This window comes from Rhinatrema bivittatum, chromosome 10 (assembly GCF_901001135.1).
Source record: "Rhinatrema bivittatum chromosome 10, aRhiBiv1.1, whole genome shotgun sequence".
Taxonomy (NCBI): Eukaryota; Metazoa; Chordata; class Amphibia; order Gymnophiona; family Rhinatrematidae; genus Rhinatrema; species Rhinatrema bivittatum.
Genome location: NC_042624.1, coordinates 76,772,902 through 76,788,254, shown reverse-complemented (window position 1 = coordinate 76,788,254; position 15,353 = coordinate 76,772,902). Strand labels below are relative to the sequence as shown.

Here is a 15,353-nt window from a genome sequence, read left to right as displayed (position 1 = left end):
CAGAGAAACAGAAATCTTCCGTTTTCACAGGAGGAATGGGGAGAGAGAGGGCCTCAGCACGCTGTCTGGGATCCCATGCAGCAGCTCGCTGCGTACAACAAGGAGAAGGGGGACAGGAGAGCTTGATTAATCTATCGAGCCCTTCTCACTCGGGGGCTAAGTCCCTGCCGCGAATCGGCCACCGGACCGAGGCTCTTACCTCCGAGGGACCACGGAAATCACCTCGGGAAACTCGACTGGGGGAGGGACCCGAGGGTATCACCGCAGGAGTGCGGGACTCGTCTTCAGGTAGGATATTTCTTAATTTGTTTGGTAGAACGCTCAGCGAGCGTGAGATAGCTCCTAACTGCTTTGGAGACGGAAAATACTGATCTGCTGCACTTCCTGCAGGGCTATATGTACTAGGTGCTGCCGTCAGATTGAAATCTGATCCGTCTCCAACTGCTGGCACGAGTACACTATACCCAGTGGTCCTGAGTCCATCTGCTACACGCTAGGAAATCTATGACAAACTTTCAAAAGTACCCATCCAATAAGAGCGGTAGAAAAAGAAGAGAGCCGTGACTGCAGCTAGTGGCATGAGAATCAAACTGGAACCAGGATCACCAGGTATTGGGGGGCGTTGGAAGATGGCGAGGAGGACGTGGAAAGTAAAGTCTTACCGTTTAATCCTTTACCAGTCTAACATGTGCCACCACGACTATGGGGAGCCGGGGACAGGCTCAGGTAGGCCTGCGGGTGGCTTCCTTTTTCTTGGCGTGCGGCCTGACTTTCCATGCTGGGGTAAGCAGGGCCACTACTGGCCAGCTTGGGAAACGCCTGGGCACGCCTCGGAAAGTTCTAGGGGCTTCAGGGACCCTTTCTAAGCATGACATGCTAGTTCTTGTAGCCTAAGCAGAACACGCATGTACACAAGATATGTATGATTACTAAGAAGCGGGAAGAATGCGATGGGGAAACCATGGATGTCATCAACTGCAACTTTACAGAAGAAAAAAATGATTCTTAATCAGAAACATTTCAGTGCCACAGTTAAATGTGAAGTCATTAATGGTGCATGCTATTTTTAAGCTATTCTTAAATTCACCCCTCCCTTGGGCCAGGATGAGTCATGCATCAACTACAGTGTCAGGATGAGTCCTGCAAAATATCTTTAGCATTTTTAAATTAAACTGTCAGTGTAGGAAACGAATGACTACATACTGATTCACTCCTGGTATTTTTATAATCTTAAGGGACTGCATGATAGCGTGGCCCTCAGGGGCCAGCAGGAGGTACACCAGCCTCAGCTAAAGCCTTGGTGGGCTGGATGGTGGTTAGCGTCACCACGATGCCTCTCCCAGATGGGCAGTCGCTGCTACGCACAGGCGAAAGACCATTTTACTCTACCTTTATGGCACTGTGGGGTGGGGAGGGGGAGGGAGAGATGAGAATATGACTTGAATTTGTCTTGTGATGTCCGCTGTGTGAGAACATGCATAAATAACTCTAGTTAATCCCAGCCTGCGTAATGATATAACACACAGTCCTAAAACGCCTTTCAGACATACCGATGGGAAGATAACTCTCCGACTGATGAGCCTTTAAAGGACGTCTCCTGTCCTGCACGTGATCCAGGCTAGCCGGCTGGCTGCCACTTTTTTCTTTGTTTCTGGAGACAGGCAAGAGAAGAGAGAAACAGATTATTATAAAAGCGTAAACCAGCAGGGAGAAGAAGTGGGCTGGAAACAAGGGTTCAAAATCCCACGTCCCCCAGTGACTCTGGCCGAGTCACTTTACCTCCATTAACCACTTAGGCAACTCTGGTCCTCAAGTGCCAGAAACAGGTCGTATTTTCAGGATACCCACAACGAATAGGCATGAGAGAGATTTGCATGAACTGCCTCCATTATATGCAAATATATCTCATGCCTATTCGTTGTGGGTATCCTGAAAACCAGACCTGTTTGTTGCAGTCAAGGACCGGAATCGCCTACCTCTAACTTAGATTACAAGCTGCTTTGGGCAAGGACTTATCATTCAGCACCACATATGAGCTGCAGAGCCATAATAATGCTAAGTGTCATTATTAATAAGTACATGTGCCGTGAGGGGTCATACAGACAGGGCTTTGCCGTGGTAGCCTTTAGTATGCAATGCCACAAAGCCTGAAGAAAAAGCTTCGGTTCCAGATCTGTCTGAGCTCGAGGGACTGTGGCTGGAGTTGCCAACTGGCTGCAGATTTTCAGGGCAGGTTGATCCAGTCCTGGTTTTACCCCATGGCATGCAGGGACTTGGCGTTTCGATTTCCCTACTGCATTCTTTAAGAAAGGTAAGGCCACCTTCAGCAGCCTCCCATGCTCAAGTTATTTTTTGCCTTCAAATAGATCCCTAAGAAAGGTAAGACTACAAGTCCCTGCATGCAGTGGGGTAAAAACAGGACTGAATCTACATGTCCTGAAAACCTGGAGCCAGCTGGCAAGCCTAACTCTGGCCCGCTGCTCCCTGGCCAGTGCTCCAGAAGCACCCGGCTGGCAGTACGGAGCATGAGTTGCTCCAGAGGAGGAAGAGGAGCGGCAGTAGGAGACGCAGCTTCTGGAGCCGAGATTATCCACTAACACACAGAAATACCGAACAGACGCTCTTCACGTCCTCCTTACCCTCCTACTCACTGAAAAAAAAGGTCATGTTTCAATTCATCTAGTTCTCAGTTTTGAAAGGCAGCTTCTTTCTGAAAACCACTGCACTGGTAGCGCATCAGATTCGTATTTGACTGCACCGGGCAAGCATTTTCCTACTCCAGCTATGCTTTTTCTTATGTTTTTTTTTCCTTTTGCATATGGAAAAACTGTTCAGTTAAAATCATTTTTAACATAGACCAAGACCCCTCACAGACCCGGGGCAAACGATGTCTTGAACTAATAAGCAATTTTCTCTCAAAGTTCATCAGCGGCGTCAGTGAGCACCATCGGTACAGTGCAGGGCAGTTTCCATTTCAGATGTATTTTAAGCTTCTGATCAGACCTCACCGGATAAGTTGGGAGCATCATGATCCCTGCCCCGACATGCTCCCTTTTCTCAAAAATAATCCTTTGATTGCTATCTCGTTTGGCCAACATTTTCGACTATCAACTGCAGGAGTACATTTTCAAAGGTTTAAAATAGAATTCACCTGCCTAAATCTGTCACGTCCTGGGTATCGTATCTGAGCAATTGTATCGTAATTGCCATTTTTTTCTCCATTGATACTCGCTGGGAGTGACTATTTGTACTGGAGAGCAATGCGTCTAATTAAATAAAGAAGTGGGTTTTTATAAGGCTCGCACTTCTGGCCACATAGAAAAGAAGCCCTTTTGGGACAAGCGAGGAATGGGGGAGGGGGGTGGTGGGCATTTCGGAGGGTTGGCTGGAAACTGTGGGCATAAATGTCCTTCTTCAAACTGGACATGAACAGTCAGCATGTCGCCAACGCGCACACTTTGCACAGCATCATTCAAATCCGAGCAAGGCACGCACGTCCGTGTAGCTGCATAACAAGTGGATAATTCTGGCACACCGCACACGGTTACCTCGGGACGGGAGAGAAGCGCGGACCTTGCCAGTTAGGCATCCCAATGAAAACCTACCCAACAGCGCCTATGCCGGGGAGTTACTGGATGTGTGTGGGGAGGTCCACGGTCCTGTTTTTTGTAATTTTGAAAAGCAGCCAGAGGACAGCAGACGGGGGAACATGGCTGAATCAGAAGATGTTGTGAGCAGCGGCACCAGTCCTAGCATAAACGCTAGCGCAGAATCCTGGACAAATGGCGCCGCTGCTCGCAAGGGTCCAACTCATGCTGATTCAGCCATTTTCCCCCTCTGCTACCCTCTGTTCAGTTCAGACATGTCTGCTTTTTATTTTTGTAGAACAGAGCGTATTTTTTACATCCACTAAAGATGCTCTCTTTATAGACCAGAGGGAATGAAATAACCCCTACTGAAACTTAAAGTCCTCACTCTGGAATAAGCCCCCCTACCTTACCATTTTCTGTCCTCTCTCCCAGAGTCACATTTTTGTGGAGAATTTTGTCTTTTGTTTTGAGAGGAAGTTTGTGGTCACCCTTCCTGCCCAAGAGTGGAGAGAAAAGAAATGCTGTTTTTCCCTGCTGCCTCAACCTTTCCTTCTGAAAGATCCCAAGTTACAATTTGGAGAGGAGAAGTGAGAGTAAGAGCTGTTTTTTTTCATCTGTAGTTTCTGGCCTCGGAGAAGATTTGGGTGTGTAAAGAATATGAAGTACATCTGAACCTCAGGTAAGGGGTTTCCCTTCGTCTAGGAGACCCCTGGCTTACCTGAGAGATTTACCATTCCATGCCCTGGAGGGTGAGACCATTTCACAACCACAAAACCAAGGGACACTTTCACAGATAGAGGAGAAGTCTGAGAATATCTTTGGAACATGGATATAACCAGAATCCAGTTAATTATCTTAGAAGATGTGTAATAAAGTTTAATTTTGGAACACCCATCCAGAGCATGCAGCCTGTTTATTCTGGTACCTGTGCTCATCCAGGTTAAACCTACTGAGACAACACCTACAAAAAGAATCACCCCTTACACCTTTGGCTCTGGAGGTCTCATCCCGCAGCTGCTGGGACTGCAAGAGGACTTAGCCCTGGGATCGAGTGTGAACCCCTGCCTTCTCGGACTATCCAGAAAAGGGGCTACATAAGAACTTGTTACCATAAATAAATATGTTCGGTCAATCCAAGAGAACACTGATACTAATCAATGATCAAAGGATGGCATTGGGGCTGTTGTGTTCATTCTTGCATTTAAATCTTAGCTCCATTCGCTAGGTGGCAGCCCAATGTGCTATAATTGAGAACATACGGTATCTGTCTGTACCAGCATCTGCCGCAGGCTCTTCTGGGATGTGTGTCTGTCAGCAGCATTCGCTGGCCGGGAGCTCCCACTTAAAGCTGTCCAACCTTAGGCTCTGCTCACTCTGGGTTACAGCACAACAGTGACAAACCTCATCATTTCAACCTTGGACACTACTGACACTGCAGGCCTGTGCCCTCCTGCAGGAGTGCAATATACACTTATTTTATGAGAAGGTCTTTAAAAGTACAGGATTACTGTCTGCTGGGTGGCCCACTGCGCTCTTGGAGGGAATTAGCCTGCCCTGATCTTAGCCATGCCAACTTCCAGGAACCAATCAAAACCCCTGTTACAGGGCAGGGTTTCTGAAAAGTGTGTCCGCATTCACCTTAAAAGATTGCCTCTGCTCAAACTCTGCTCCTGAGCCTGCCCCTTGCAGATACCGAGGCTGTGCCTTTTCAGGGTGTCCATTTTCCCATCGCTGCCTTCCTTGTGTCCCATAGGGGAGGTTATGTAGCGCTCCTCTGTGCACCTCAGGGGGACGCTTCGGTTGATTGGCTGGAAAACCACAGCTCCGCTCTGCTCTGACACCGGCTTTCGGTTCCCCACATAGTACCTCACCAGGGCAGGGACGGTGTCAAAACTCTCCCGTTCAAACTGATACTGGACCCGGCAGCAGGCCTCGTTGAGTCTGACGGCGACTTTATGGATTCTGAAATGATGAGGTGTGTTCTTCCACTGGCAGGTGAGGACAAAGTTTCCCGGGCTCGAGAGCGAATCCCTGATCAGGAAATCTCCATCTCTCTGTAGCAGGCTCTCAGAGACCTTCAAGAGAAAACACACAGCACGGATCAGAAGCCCTCGGGCCGATACAGTATGATTTAATTTTAATTTCACTAATTATTTGAAAACTAACTTGGCATAATCTTGCTGAACTTTTTAACCTGAACACTTTACATTCTTGGTTACCGTCAAATAAAACTTCTTTAAAAAAAAAAAAAAAAAAATCTCTGGTTAACCTTTTCCAGTAAGCCAAGATTTTAGGGTTGGGGAGGGGGCATTTATGAAAATCTCTATTGCTCTTGCCTAAGAAATACCACAGTAAAAGTGGGTTTCACCTTCTAATGTTGTGTTTTGCTGCTAAGCATAATTCTGTTTAATAAGCATTAGTTACATTTCCTGTTTGCTTGCTCTTCACTTTAGTTACCACCAATATTTAATTTAAAGTATATGTTATGTGATTACAAACAGATTTTGTGTTGGCATTACTTGCTGCTCAAGGCTGCAGGCTGCCCCCAAATGACTGGGCCGGCAGCATGGGATAGTGAGGTGAGCTTAGAGCTTCAAATCTAGAGGCCCCTGGCTTGGTTCCCTCCCTGTGCTCAGTCTGGGCCCTCATGCTCTTTGGAGGGGGATTAATGTAACCAACACGAATTATTATTACCAGCACTTTGCACACTGAGGGCACCTGTATAAGAAGTAGTTCAGCCTGCTTACATAAAGAGAAAAAGGACAGTGCTTTCTGGCTACCAGACTGCAGTTGATCTGAACTGAACTGTGCTTGGCGGGGTGGGCGCTGCAGTGTCATGAGGCTGCCTCTTATAGATTCACCTTTTTTCCTTTTCCTTTTTTCAACTTTATTTTTATAAAGCAAACTAATATGTACATTATTTAATATGGAAGTATATGCAAACATGTAGCAGAATTTCAAAAACTTTCCTGCAAAATTCTCCAATCCCAGGTATTTTGAAATTTATATTGAGAAATGATACATTCAGCACCAGTAACATTCACGGACATAGCAATGAAACCCCATAGTAGGATAACTAGAAGGGCACCTTCAAGGTGCAAGCTCTCCCTTCCCGTTTATTACCTTCACCTTGGACATTGCAAGCCGCCCGGTGCCTCCTCACTCTCAGGTTTGCTGTAGCTTATTATAAATGTGCAGACTGTCACATGCACCTTCTTAGTGCTCACAGAGACCCTGGCTTTTCTGGAGCTGAACCGTAACATCACACGGGTTTCCCTGCCCTCTCCAAGCACACTGGCTTCAACTGCTATACCCAATTGTGCAGAAATGCTTGGCCAGCATCTTTTTTTTTTTTTTACGATCTGGAAATCTCTCTCCTTTTCTCAGCCTTAGAAAGTTGTACAAAACAACCAAAAGCTGTGTTTTTAAGTTAGCACGCAGCAGTGTGGATGCAGTGTGGCTCCCAGGCTGCCCCCGCACAGTCTGTAGCCCAGCCCGCAGTGCTGTCTGCCATTCCCACGAGCCCAACTCCTCTGGGGAAAAGGGCGGAGGTTGCAGAAGCAGCAGCTGTACCTGTCGAGGAATGCAGCCATGATACCAGGCATGACTTCGCAGATCCTCACTGCTTAACTTCAGCTCGTCTTCCAACTCCTTCCTGAGCTTTTCTGGTGTCCCGGTCTCCATGGTATACTTGCCCTTAGAAAACTGGAAGAAAAACAGGAGGATGACTTTTCTCCACCTCCCCTAGATGAAAAGCAGTAACCTCACCTGGATCAGTGTCCAAGGGCTCTACCTGCCAAGAGAAACTTTCATTTTCTTGTCACATGCTCTGCATTAATCATTTGGGTGTGGGAGTTGCATTTCACTCACTGACCTCCCTCTTTGATCTCTAACCAATGCCTGTAAAGGGCCTGATACGGTGCCAGGCGGGGAGGCAGGTTACCATTACACCCAGACGCACACAGAAAGTGCCTTACAACCAGCTCCTCTCCTCTGCTCCCGGCACGAGGTTCATGGTTGCATGCATGGCAGGGTTACCACTGCCATTTAGGTTTTTCAAGATAATTAGTGTGTATACAAATAGACTCGAACTGACAAGGGAACTGGGACAACAGGTGACTGCAAGGAGCAGACTGCATGTACCGCACTGCTTTTGGCGAGGCTCTGAGCGGCATTCGTTCAAGCTGTGGTTTTTCATTTATCCCTGACAGGCTGCCCTTCAGCAAAATGCACCTTTCTGCCTGCACTTCAACATACATTTGCTGTGCGCAAGACTTAATGCCTACACAGCAAGGAGTTTTGCGTGCAGAAAATGTGCGCTTTTAAATGGGAGTACTGCATAGCGCCCTCGCATGGAAATCCCATGCAAATGAAGGCATTAAGTAGTATTCTCTGAAGCAGAGAGAGATGCGTTGGTCCAGCCCGGATTTTTTTTTTAATGCTGGAAGCTTGACTCCAGGTCAGAGGTGGAGTTAACTTTCCAGCACTACTGCACTGCTACTTAAAACCTGAAAATAGGGGGGGGAGGGGGAAGGGGGAAAAAAGATGTCAGGATCACTTGCCAGATAAGTACTGACTTAGCTGGCTGCGGTGGCTAATCATGACCGAAGTCAGTAGCCGTGATTTCCATGGGCCTGTCAGAGGTGCACGCCCCTCCCCCCCTCCTTCCCAAGTTAAAATATGGATTCGGCCTCTGCTGAACGCACATTTTGGCAGTGATTGCATCAGGAGTTAAAAAGAAATGTTTAATCTGAGCATTAAAACTGCCCTGAAAACCAGCACGCAGTTTCTTGACGCTCAGATTATTGCATCGGCCTGCGAAGCAGTAAAGGACAGATAATGTTCAAAGTCATCAGAGCCAGAGCAGGACTGGTTCGACCTTGGCGATGGGCAATCAAAAACTGCAGTGGAGCATCGGCTTTTATTTTCAGTCTGTTCATGATCAATGCAAAAATATTTTTTTTAACCTGAAGATGAAAACCGGGTGACTTCCATTTCTGGGGCAAAAAAAAAGAGAGAGTCACTATAAAAATGGTCCTTGGAATATTTGAGCTAGTGGTTAGAGTAATGGGTGGGAAACCAAATCCTTGTTCTGGTCACTTTATCTCTTGTTGCCTTAGGTACTCAGATTGTAAGCTCTTTGGGGCAGGGACTCATCCTATTTGAACAGAGTGCTGCCTATGCCTTGTAATGCTGTAACAATAATCCATAGTATTATTACGTGCCCAGATGTTTGGACTGGGCACTCTTTCATGTAGCTTCCTGTAACAGACCTAAAACACATAATGCATGTGTGGGGAAGAGTGGGTGCGGGTTACTATCTGTTTGCAATGTAGCAAATGCATCATCAGATTCTAGATAATTTTTCCGCTGGTGGGGAGTGGCAGGATGAACAAACTGGGAGAGGAGGCTGCGTGTTGGACTAGGTATGAAAACTTCTATGCTTATCTGCTCAGAATAATAGAGGGGAGATGACAAAGCCGATTTGCACAGAGCAGCTGTGTCAAACACCACTCAACAAGCAGCAGCGGCTGGATTCAGTACATCATAATTGGATTCAGTACATCATAATTAGAGGGAGTTTCCTACAGGCCAATTTGGCTGCACTTCTCACCTAAGGGCAAAAAAGGTGAGACAGCAATTTCCTGGGTAGTAAAGCTTGAAAAGCTCACAGCTGGGAGATATCTTTAGCTACTGCAAAGGTAGGCAGGGGCAACTAGACAGGCAGAGAGCCAGAAATGGTCCTCATCTACTGACTGCCTACTGTTTTCCTATGTTCTCCTGTTCCCTGGTAATCTAAGCACAGAACACACTTTGAAGGAGCAAGAACATTTCTAACAGGCACCATTCGGTCCATGCAAGATAGTATAAATGCAAGGGAAAGGATGAGCAAGCTATGGAGAATCGCGCAGGGTTTTTACAGCTGCGTTACACTGCCCTGATGGTATAAATGCAAGGGAAAGTACGAGCATTGACTGTGAGGCCATCAGAGCAGTGTGAGTCCTTGCAGGGTTCCTCCATCAGTCATGCACACATGTTACCAGTGACAGAGGAGCCACAGCTGATGTCTTGAACATGGTCAGCTTGGAATAACAGCAGAGCCAGCAGTCCTGCTAAACCACCATTCCTGAAATTCTTTAACCCAAGCACCTGGGAACAGCCGCACCCCACCTGGCATGGAATACAATTGGTTCCTGTCATGGCCAAGGGTGGACCAATCAGATTCAGGGAGTGTGACTTTCTTATGAAAATGGCTGCTCCTTGGAGCATCGGGGAAATTGCAAAGAAGCTGCTTAAACCTTTTTTCTTTTTCTTTTTAATAAAAAGGGACAATAAAAATGTTCTCTTAAATTATAGAAGGAAATGTCTCGATTTTCTACTGGTAAGGTTTCGGGATTAGAGAGAGAGACCAACATTCAGCTCGGAGGAGAGTGTAGAAAACCGTCGTACTAAAACACAGCTGATAGTCACAACCTAGTTGGCTAGGCTGCGCTTGAAAAGAGGTTTAAATTCAAATAGCTAAATGTAGCCAGCTAGATGTGAGCCTGAAACAGCTGGGCCTAGGCTTGGCTGCCTAACCTCCTCTCCCCGACCCATTCCCCCCGGGGTTGCCCATGTTTCGAGTGGCTACATTTAGCCACTAATAGGAGGGCAAAGTTTTCTTTTAAAAATACACCCCATAGTAACATCAAACCCAGCAACAAATAAAGACCGGTCTGCCCAGCTATAAAACTCACTGAGAAACTCCCAAAAAACTTACAGCAAGTCAGAATGAATGAATTGCCTTTACTGAAGATCAACACGTGGGCAGCTTTGGGCTGCAAGGTGTAGGCAAATAAGACTTGAGTCCTTGTCGTGAAACACTTCAGAGGTTTGATACTGAATTCTGTGATTATTATCCTCCTTATTATTATGTTTCTCCAGGCAGCATGCTCAGAAAGCTGTGGGGTGGGCACCTTTGCCAATCCGAGGGCTGAAGGGGCACCTCCTCCAAGGCCACACCTTTTCGCAGCACTTTTGGGCCTGAGTGTGTGGATAGGAAAGTCTTTACCTGGATCTGCTGAATCACTGCACATAGCGCTACAGCCTAGACCACTGAGCTATTTGTAAACTGATTTTCTCTTACGTCACAACACAGATGAATGCATGTAAATATATATATATATATATATATATATATATATATATATGCAACATCCTGGTCATGACATGAACTGCTAAATGTAAAACACACAGCAATCTTTGAAGCATCTCTATACCTTGGAGTGCGGTTACCCGGCCCTCTGCTCTATGGGTAATTTATTCTCTTATGCACTAGCAACAAGACTTTTGTTGCTTAGTTAGTTAATAACATATAAAATCTGGTAAAATTAAAAATGAGTACCTGGCATTCAAATCTTCCTGAGCACGGACTTTGGTGTTAGAAAGCAAACACTAACTTTCAGCCTTTGCTCATAGTCCCTGCTGCAGAAGCCTTCAGCTCCCCTTACTGTACAATAGATGTATTTCTCTGGTGTCAGAATCTATTTGCTTTCACTTGAACTTTATCCAAATACTGCTTGCAATCATATGTTGCAGACTCTTTCCAATATGCTCTGTCTGAAGAGGCCCTCATTAACTGAGACTCCTCTGACGAATGAGCTTTATGTCATCATGCAACTGATTTATACTGTCTGCAAACACCTTGGCGATCTTCAAGTCTGACAAACAGCTTGAACCATTAGCCCCATGTGCATGTTAGCTCTAATACATTATATTCAGATTCAGAGTAAACCTGCCTACAGTTTCTAGAGGAGTTAATTTGGGAGAATCATAAATAGTTGACATTCTAAGGAGCTATAATTGATAAAGAGGAATCATTACTCATAGACAGACAGTGTATGGGGCTTAAAACTGACCTCAACCTTAAGAATGAAAAAATATTAGGGCCAGCTTGATGGCTCAATGGCAATGGTATGCACCACCATGTGGAAGACCAAGGTTTGATTGATTTCTGGTCCTGGCCTTTACTCTGCAGGCTGACGGGCTGGGGATGCTGCAGATGCATTGGAGAGGAGGAGAATCTCAGTCATTGCATAATGGTGACACCTACTGGCTAGATTTAGGGTCAATGTTCCCTCTAAGCAGCCAATCAACAAGCAAAGAAAGACTACATCACTAAACAACTAAATCTATCCATGAATCACCCAGGCAAACTCTTTGAACTGGTACAAAACTCTCCAAGCCTGAGCCCCTCACAACTCTTACCCCTTAACCAGGAGATCACATAGCCAAAGACTCTGCTCACTTTTTCATGGAAAAAGTTCAATCTATTTGTTTCTTCTTCTGCACCTCCACTTCCACCTCCGCTTCACATATCCTGGTCACAAACCACCCCAAGAATACAATCATCACACTGCCTACCTTGGCAAATTCATTCCTGCTCCCTCCAAACTATATCTCTCTATCTGACCTCAGGACAGTCTCCTTCTAGGATATAGAGAAGATTCTACAGAGAATCAACCAATATGTGAGCCCATTAGATCCTATGCTCCCCAGATTCATCTGTACCTTCAAGCAAGATATGACCCCTTGGCTAACCAACATAATAAACGCCATCTTATCCCAAGATTCTCTACCTTCCTCACTTAAAAAAGCAATATCAAACCTATCCTAAAGAAGCCTGACTCCAATCCAAAAATAATCAGCAATTATCATCCAGTCTCTAACCTTCATTTCTTGTCCATTACAGTGGTAAAAGTGGTTTACCTCCAACTCCTAGACTTCCTAGAAAAATACAACACCCTATATCTCCACCAATCTGGCTTCAGAAAAGGCCATGGTACGGAATCTGTTCTCCTTGCCATCACTAACAGTATTCGCCTACATGTAGACCAAGGTGGCAATACCCTCCTTGTCCTCCTAGATATTTTGGCTGCCTTTGATACCGATCACCAACTCCTGATATGATGCTTAAGGGACATGGGCACTGAAATGGTTTGAATAATTCCTATCTAACAGAACACAATCTGTCAGATGGGCCAATAAAGCATCGAAACCCAGAGATCTCACCTGGGGATTGGGGATCCCCGATCCTTCTCAATATTTACATCTGTCCTATCTGTGACCTCATTTAGTTGCTCAACATTGATTGCAATCTATTTGCTGATGCACAGCTAGATGTCATCAAAATGGGGTCTGACCAAACTGCAAGCATTGCAAACCTCCATGATTCTCTTACAGCAGTAGCCCAATGGGCTTAGCAACCACAAACTCATGCTGACCCTTCTAAATAGGAGCTCCTCTGGCTTAGTCAGGCCGATGCAATACTGAGTGCTGGTTGCAGCGCATAGCTCAACCCGTGATTGGACTCGTGTCCATAACCTCTGAGGCAAAGCAGAAAATATTGCTTTTCTGTACTTCCTCTGACTTAATATCGTAGCGATATTAAATCAGAGGAACTAAAAAAAATTAGAATGTCCAGGGGAAAAAAAAAAAAAGGTGCTGGCGGTCAGTTTAGGAAAAGGGATGCTCAATTAACGAGTGTTTGTTTTCCTAACCTGGTAGCTGTGCAAAGGTCAGGAAAATGGACGCTCTAAAACTGAGCCTCTGTTTTCCTAACCGGCTGACAGCCACCTCTCCCGGGCGCCCGCTGTCAAGGCGGCGCTAGGGGCGCGCAATTTCCCCCTAGTGCCTCCTTTTTACCTCGGCACCCGATTTAAATATTAAATCAGGTGCCCGGGAGAGGTAGATCAGCGTGCGTTAAGGGAGCGGGCGCTCAATAATAATGAATGCCCGTTTAACGCGCACTGATACTGCATCGGCCTGAGTGTCAGGATCACCCCCTGCACTAAATCACCTTTCCTGTCAGGTACCCTTTTACAGCCCAAGGAGTCAGTTTGAAGCCTAGGGGTTTAGATCAACTAACATCTCACCATGACAAAGGTGGTAGGAATTTCCTTTAGGTACCTGTGCCAGATTTGCCAGCTATGCAACTACCTAGACAAACACAACCTTGCCATTGTAATCCATGCAATAATCATCAGCTGAACTGAGCAGTGCAACTCCCTGTTTAATGGATTCATGCAATATAGTATGAAATATCTCCAGCTCCTTCAAAGTAATGCTGCTAGGACTTTGATTGGTTCTGACCACATAAAACCAATCCTCCATCAGCTGCAGTGGCTCCCAGTCAAAAGTAGGATAACGCTAAAAAAAATACCTCTGCTTCACTTGCAAGTGGACAAATAGGCAAGCTCTGGAGTATCTCTCGAGCTTCTCTCCTCCTACGCAACCACCCGAGATCTCTGGTCCCTCCAAATGGCCCTTCTCTCATCTCCTCCTCTGAGCACTGCCAGATTGTCCTGCACTAGACTTCATGCTTTCAGCTGTTGTGCACCAAACATCTGGAACAAATTAACACTCCCCCAACAACTTGAACCTTGCTACCTTCCCTTCAGGGAAAAAAAGCTAAGGCACGGCTTTTCAGGTACATCTTCCCTGACAGTCCCCATTCCCCCGATCTTGAAGTTATCTACCCTGCTGTAAGTTTATTTCAATTGCAGCTGTTGATTTAACTTGGTTGTACTGTGCCGTGAGGCCATTCTTTGTAAAAGGTGGTATACCGGATGTCTATAAATAATAAATATTACGGGTTTGTCTAGCTCAGGTTCACAACCTTTGCTTCCAAACACACGGGCCCCTCACTGATAAGAGAAAGGCCATGTCCATTAATCAGAAAAGGCTCAGGATTTATTAGATCAGATCGTTATGTTTCAGCAGCACAGCCCAGAGGCATTCATGGAAAGAACTGTTTAATTGTATTTAGATTTGTCAGTAAGCATGGGAAAGTTTCAGATTTTACTTTCATTCCAGCCTCAAGAGTTGGATTGAAGCTTGTAGGCTGTAGCTGAAAACTAGAAAATACTGTTTGCTTCTCTTTCTTTAACGTAGTTACTGAAGGGAATTACACGCCACTGGGAAAATGATTATTTTCCCAAGCTGGTCTCAATATTTGCCTAGCAGTGACTATTTCATGCACCGCAGCAATAAACGGTCACACGAGACACAGGAACACTATCCCCTGTGCACAAACTGAGGAGGAGACAGGGAACTATGCTTTGCTTCTCAGTTTTGAACCAGTTCTACCCAAACTGTCCAAATTCACTAATGTAATGCCCCGACAGCACCATGGAGCAACCTGCCTGGCACTTATCAGATTTATTAGGGGGTGGGGGGAGTTGTCCTCACTTTGCTACTTAGAGAAGCATTTCGGCCAGGTCAACGTTAGTCAGCTACACCAAATTGTTCTTTAAGACATTGGCATTGGTCTGCAGAGGGATAGGCATTCGGTTAGGTGTGAGTCCTTTTCCACGACAGGGATAATTCCTCGATATTCTGTCGTGGTAACTCCTTTCTCCTCCTCTCCTCCATTGCTTCTGAATTCTTTCCAGCGCTTGCCTCCTTTCAAATTCTCTGACCCGCCATGCACTCCCGTGCCCTGCTGTCCCCACGCTTCATCTCTGAAACCCCTCCAGTAAATTAATTTACGAGGAATGCCTGGGTGAAAAATCAGCAGACGCTCCTTTTGTTGATATCTAATGACGAATAAAGTGAGATGGAAATGATAGAAGGGGCTGAATTGATTCTTTATCCCAGACACACTGCATCTGGTATGCTTTCCTCATCTTGTAGATGAGGATCACTGATGAAAGTGCTCTCTTCTTTCCTGCTACAAGGACCTTTTTTTGACCTTTTTTTCATGGAAAAGAGGAGTCTGATATG

General features: G+C 45.8%; 1 protein-coding gene across 4 annotated transcripts in view; it reads right to left on the bottom strand.

Annotated features, from left to right (window-relative positions):
• BCAR3 (BCAR3 adaptor protein, NSP family member) overlaps positions 1–15,353 on the bottom strand; it is a 173,010-nt gene that overhangs the window by 20,698 nt on the left and 136,959 nt on the right. For 3 of the 4 annotated variants that reach the window (XM_029617983.1, XM_029617984.1, XM_029617986.1), the window contains 3 exons: positions 7,164–7,295; positions 5,229–5,665; positions 1,551–1,651 (listed from right to left, as the gene is read on the bottom strand). In XM_029617983.1, the coding sequence (XP_029473843.1) occupies positions 1,551–1,651; positions 5,229–5,665; positions 7,164–7,295 (670 nt within the window). The remainder of the gene's footprint in view (positions 1–1,550; positions 1,652–5,228; positions 5,666–7,163; positions 7,296–15,353) is intronic. The other variant, XM_029617987.1, reaches the window with a different exon arrangement.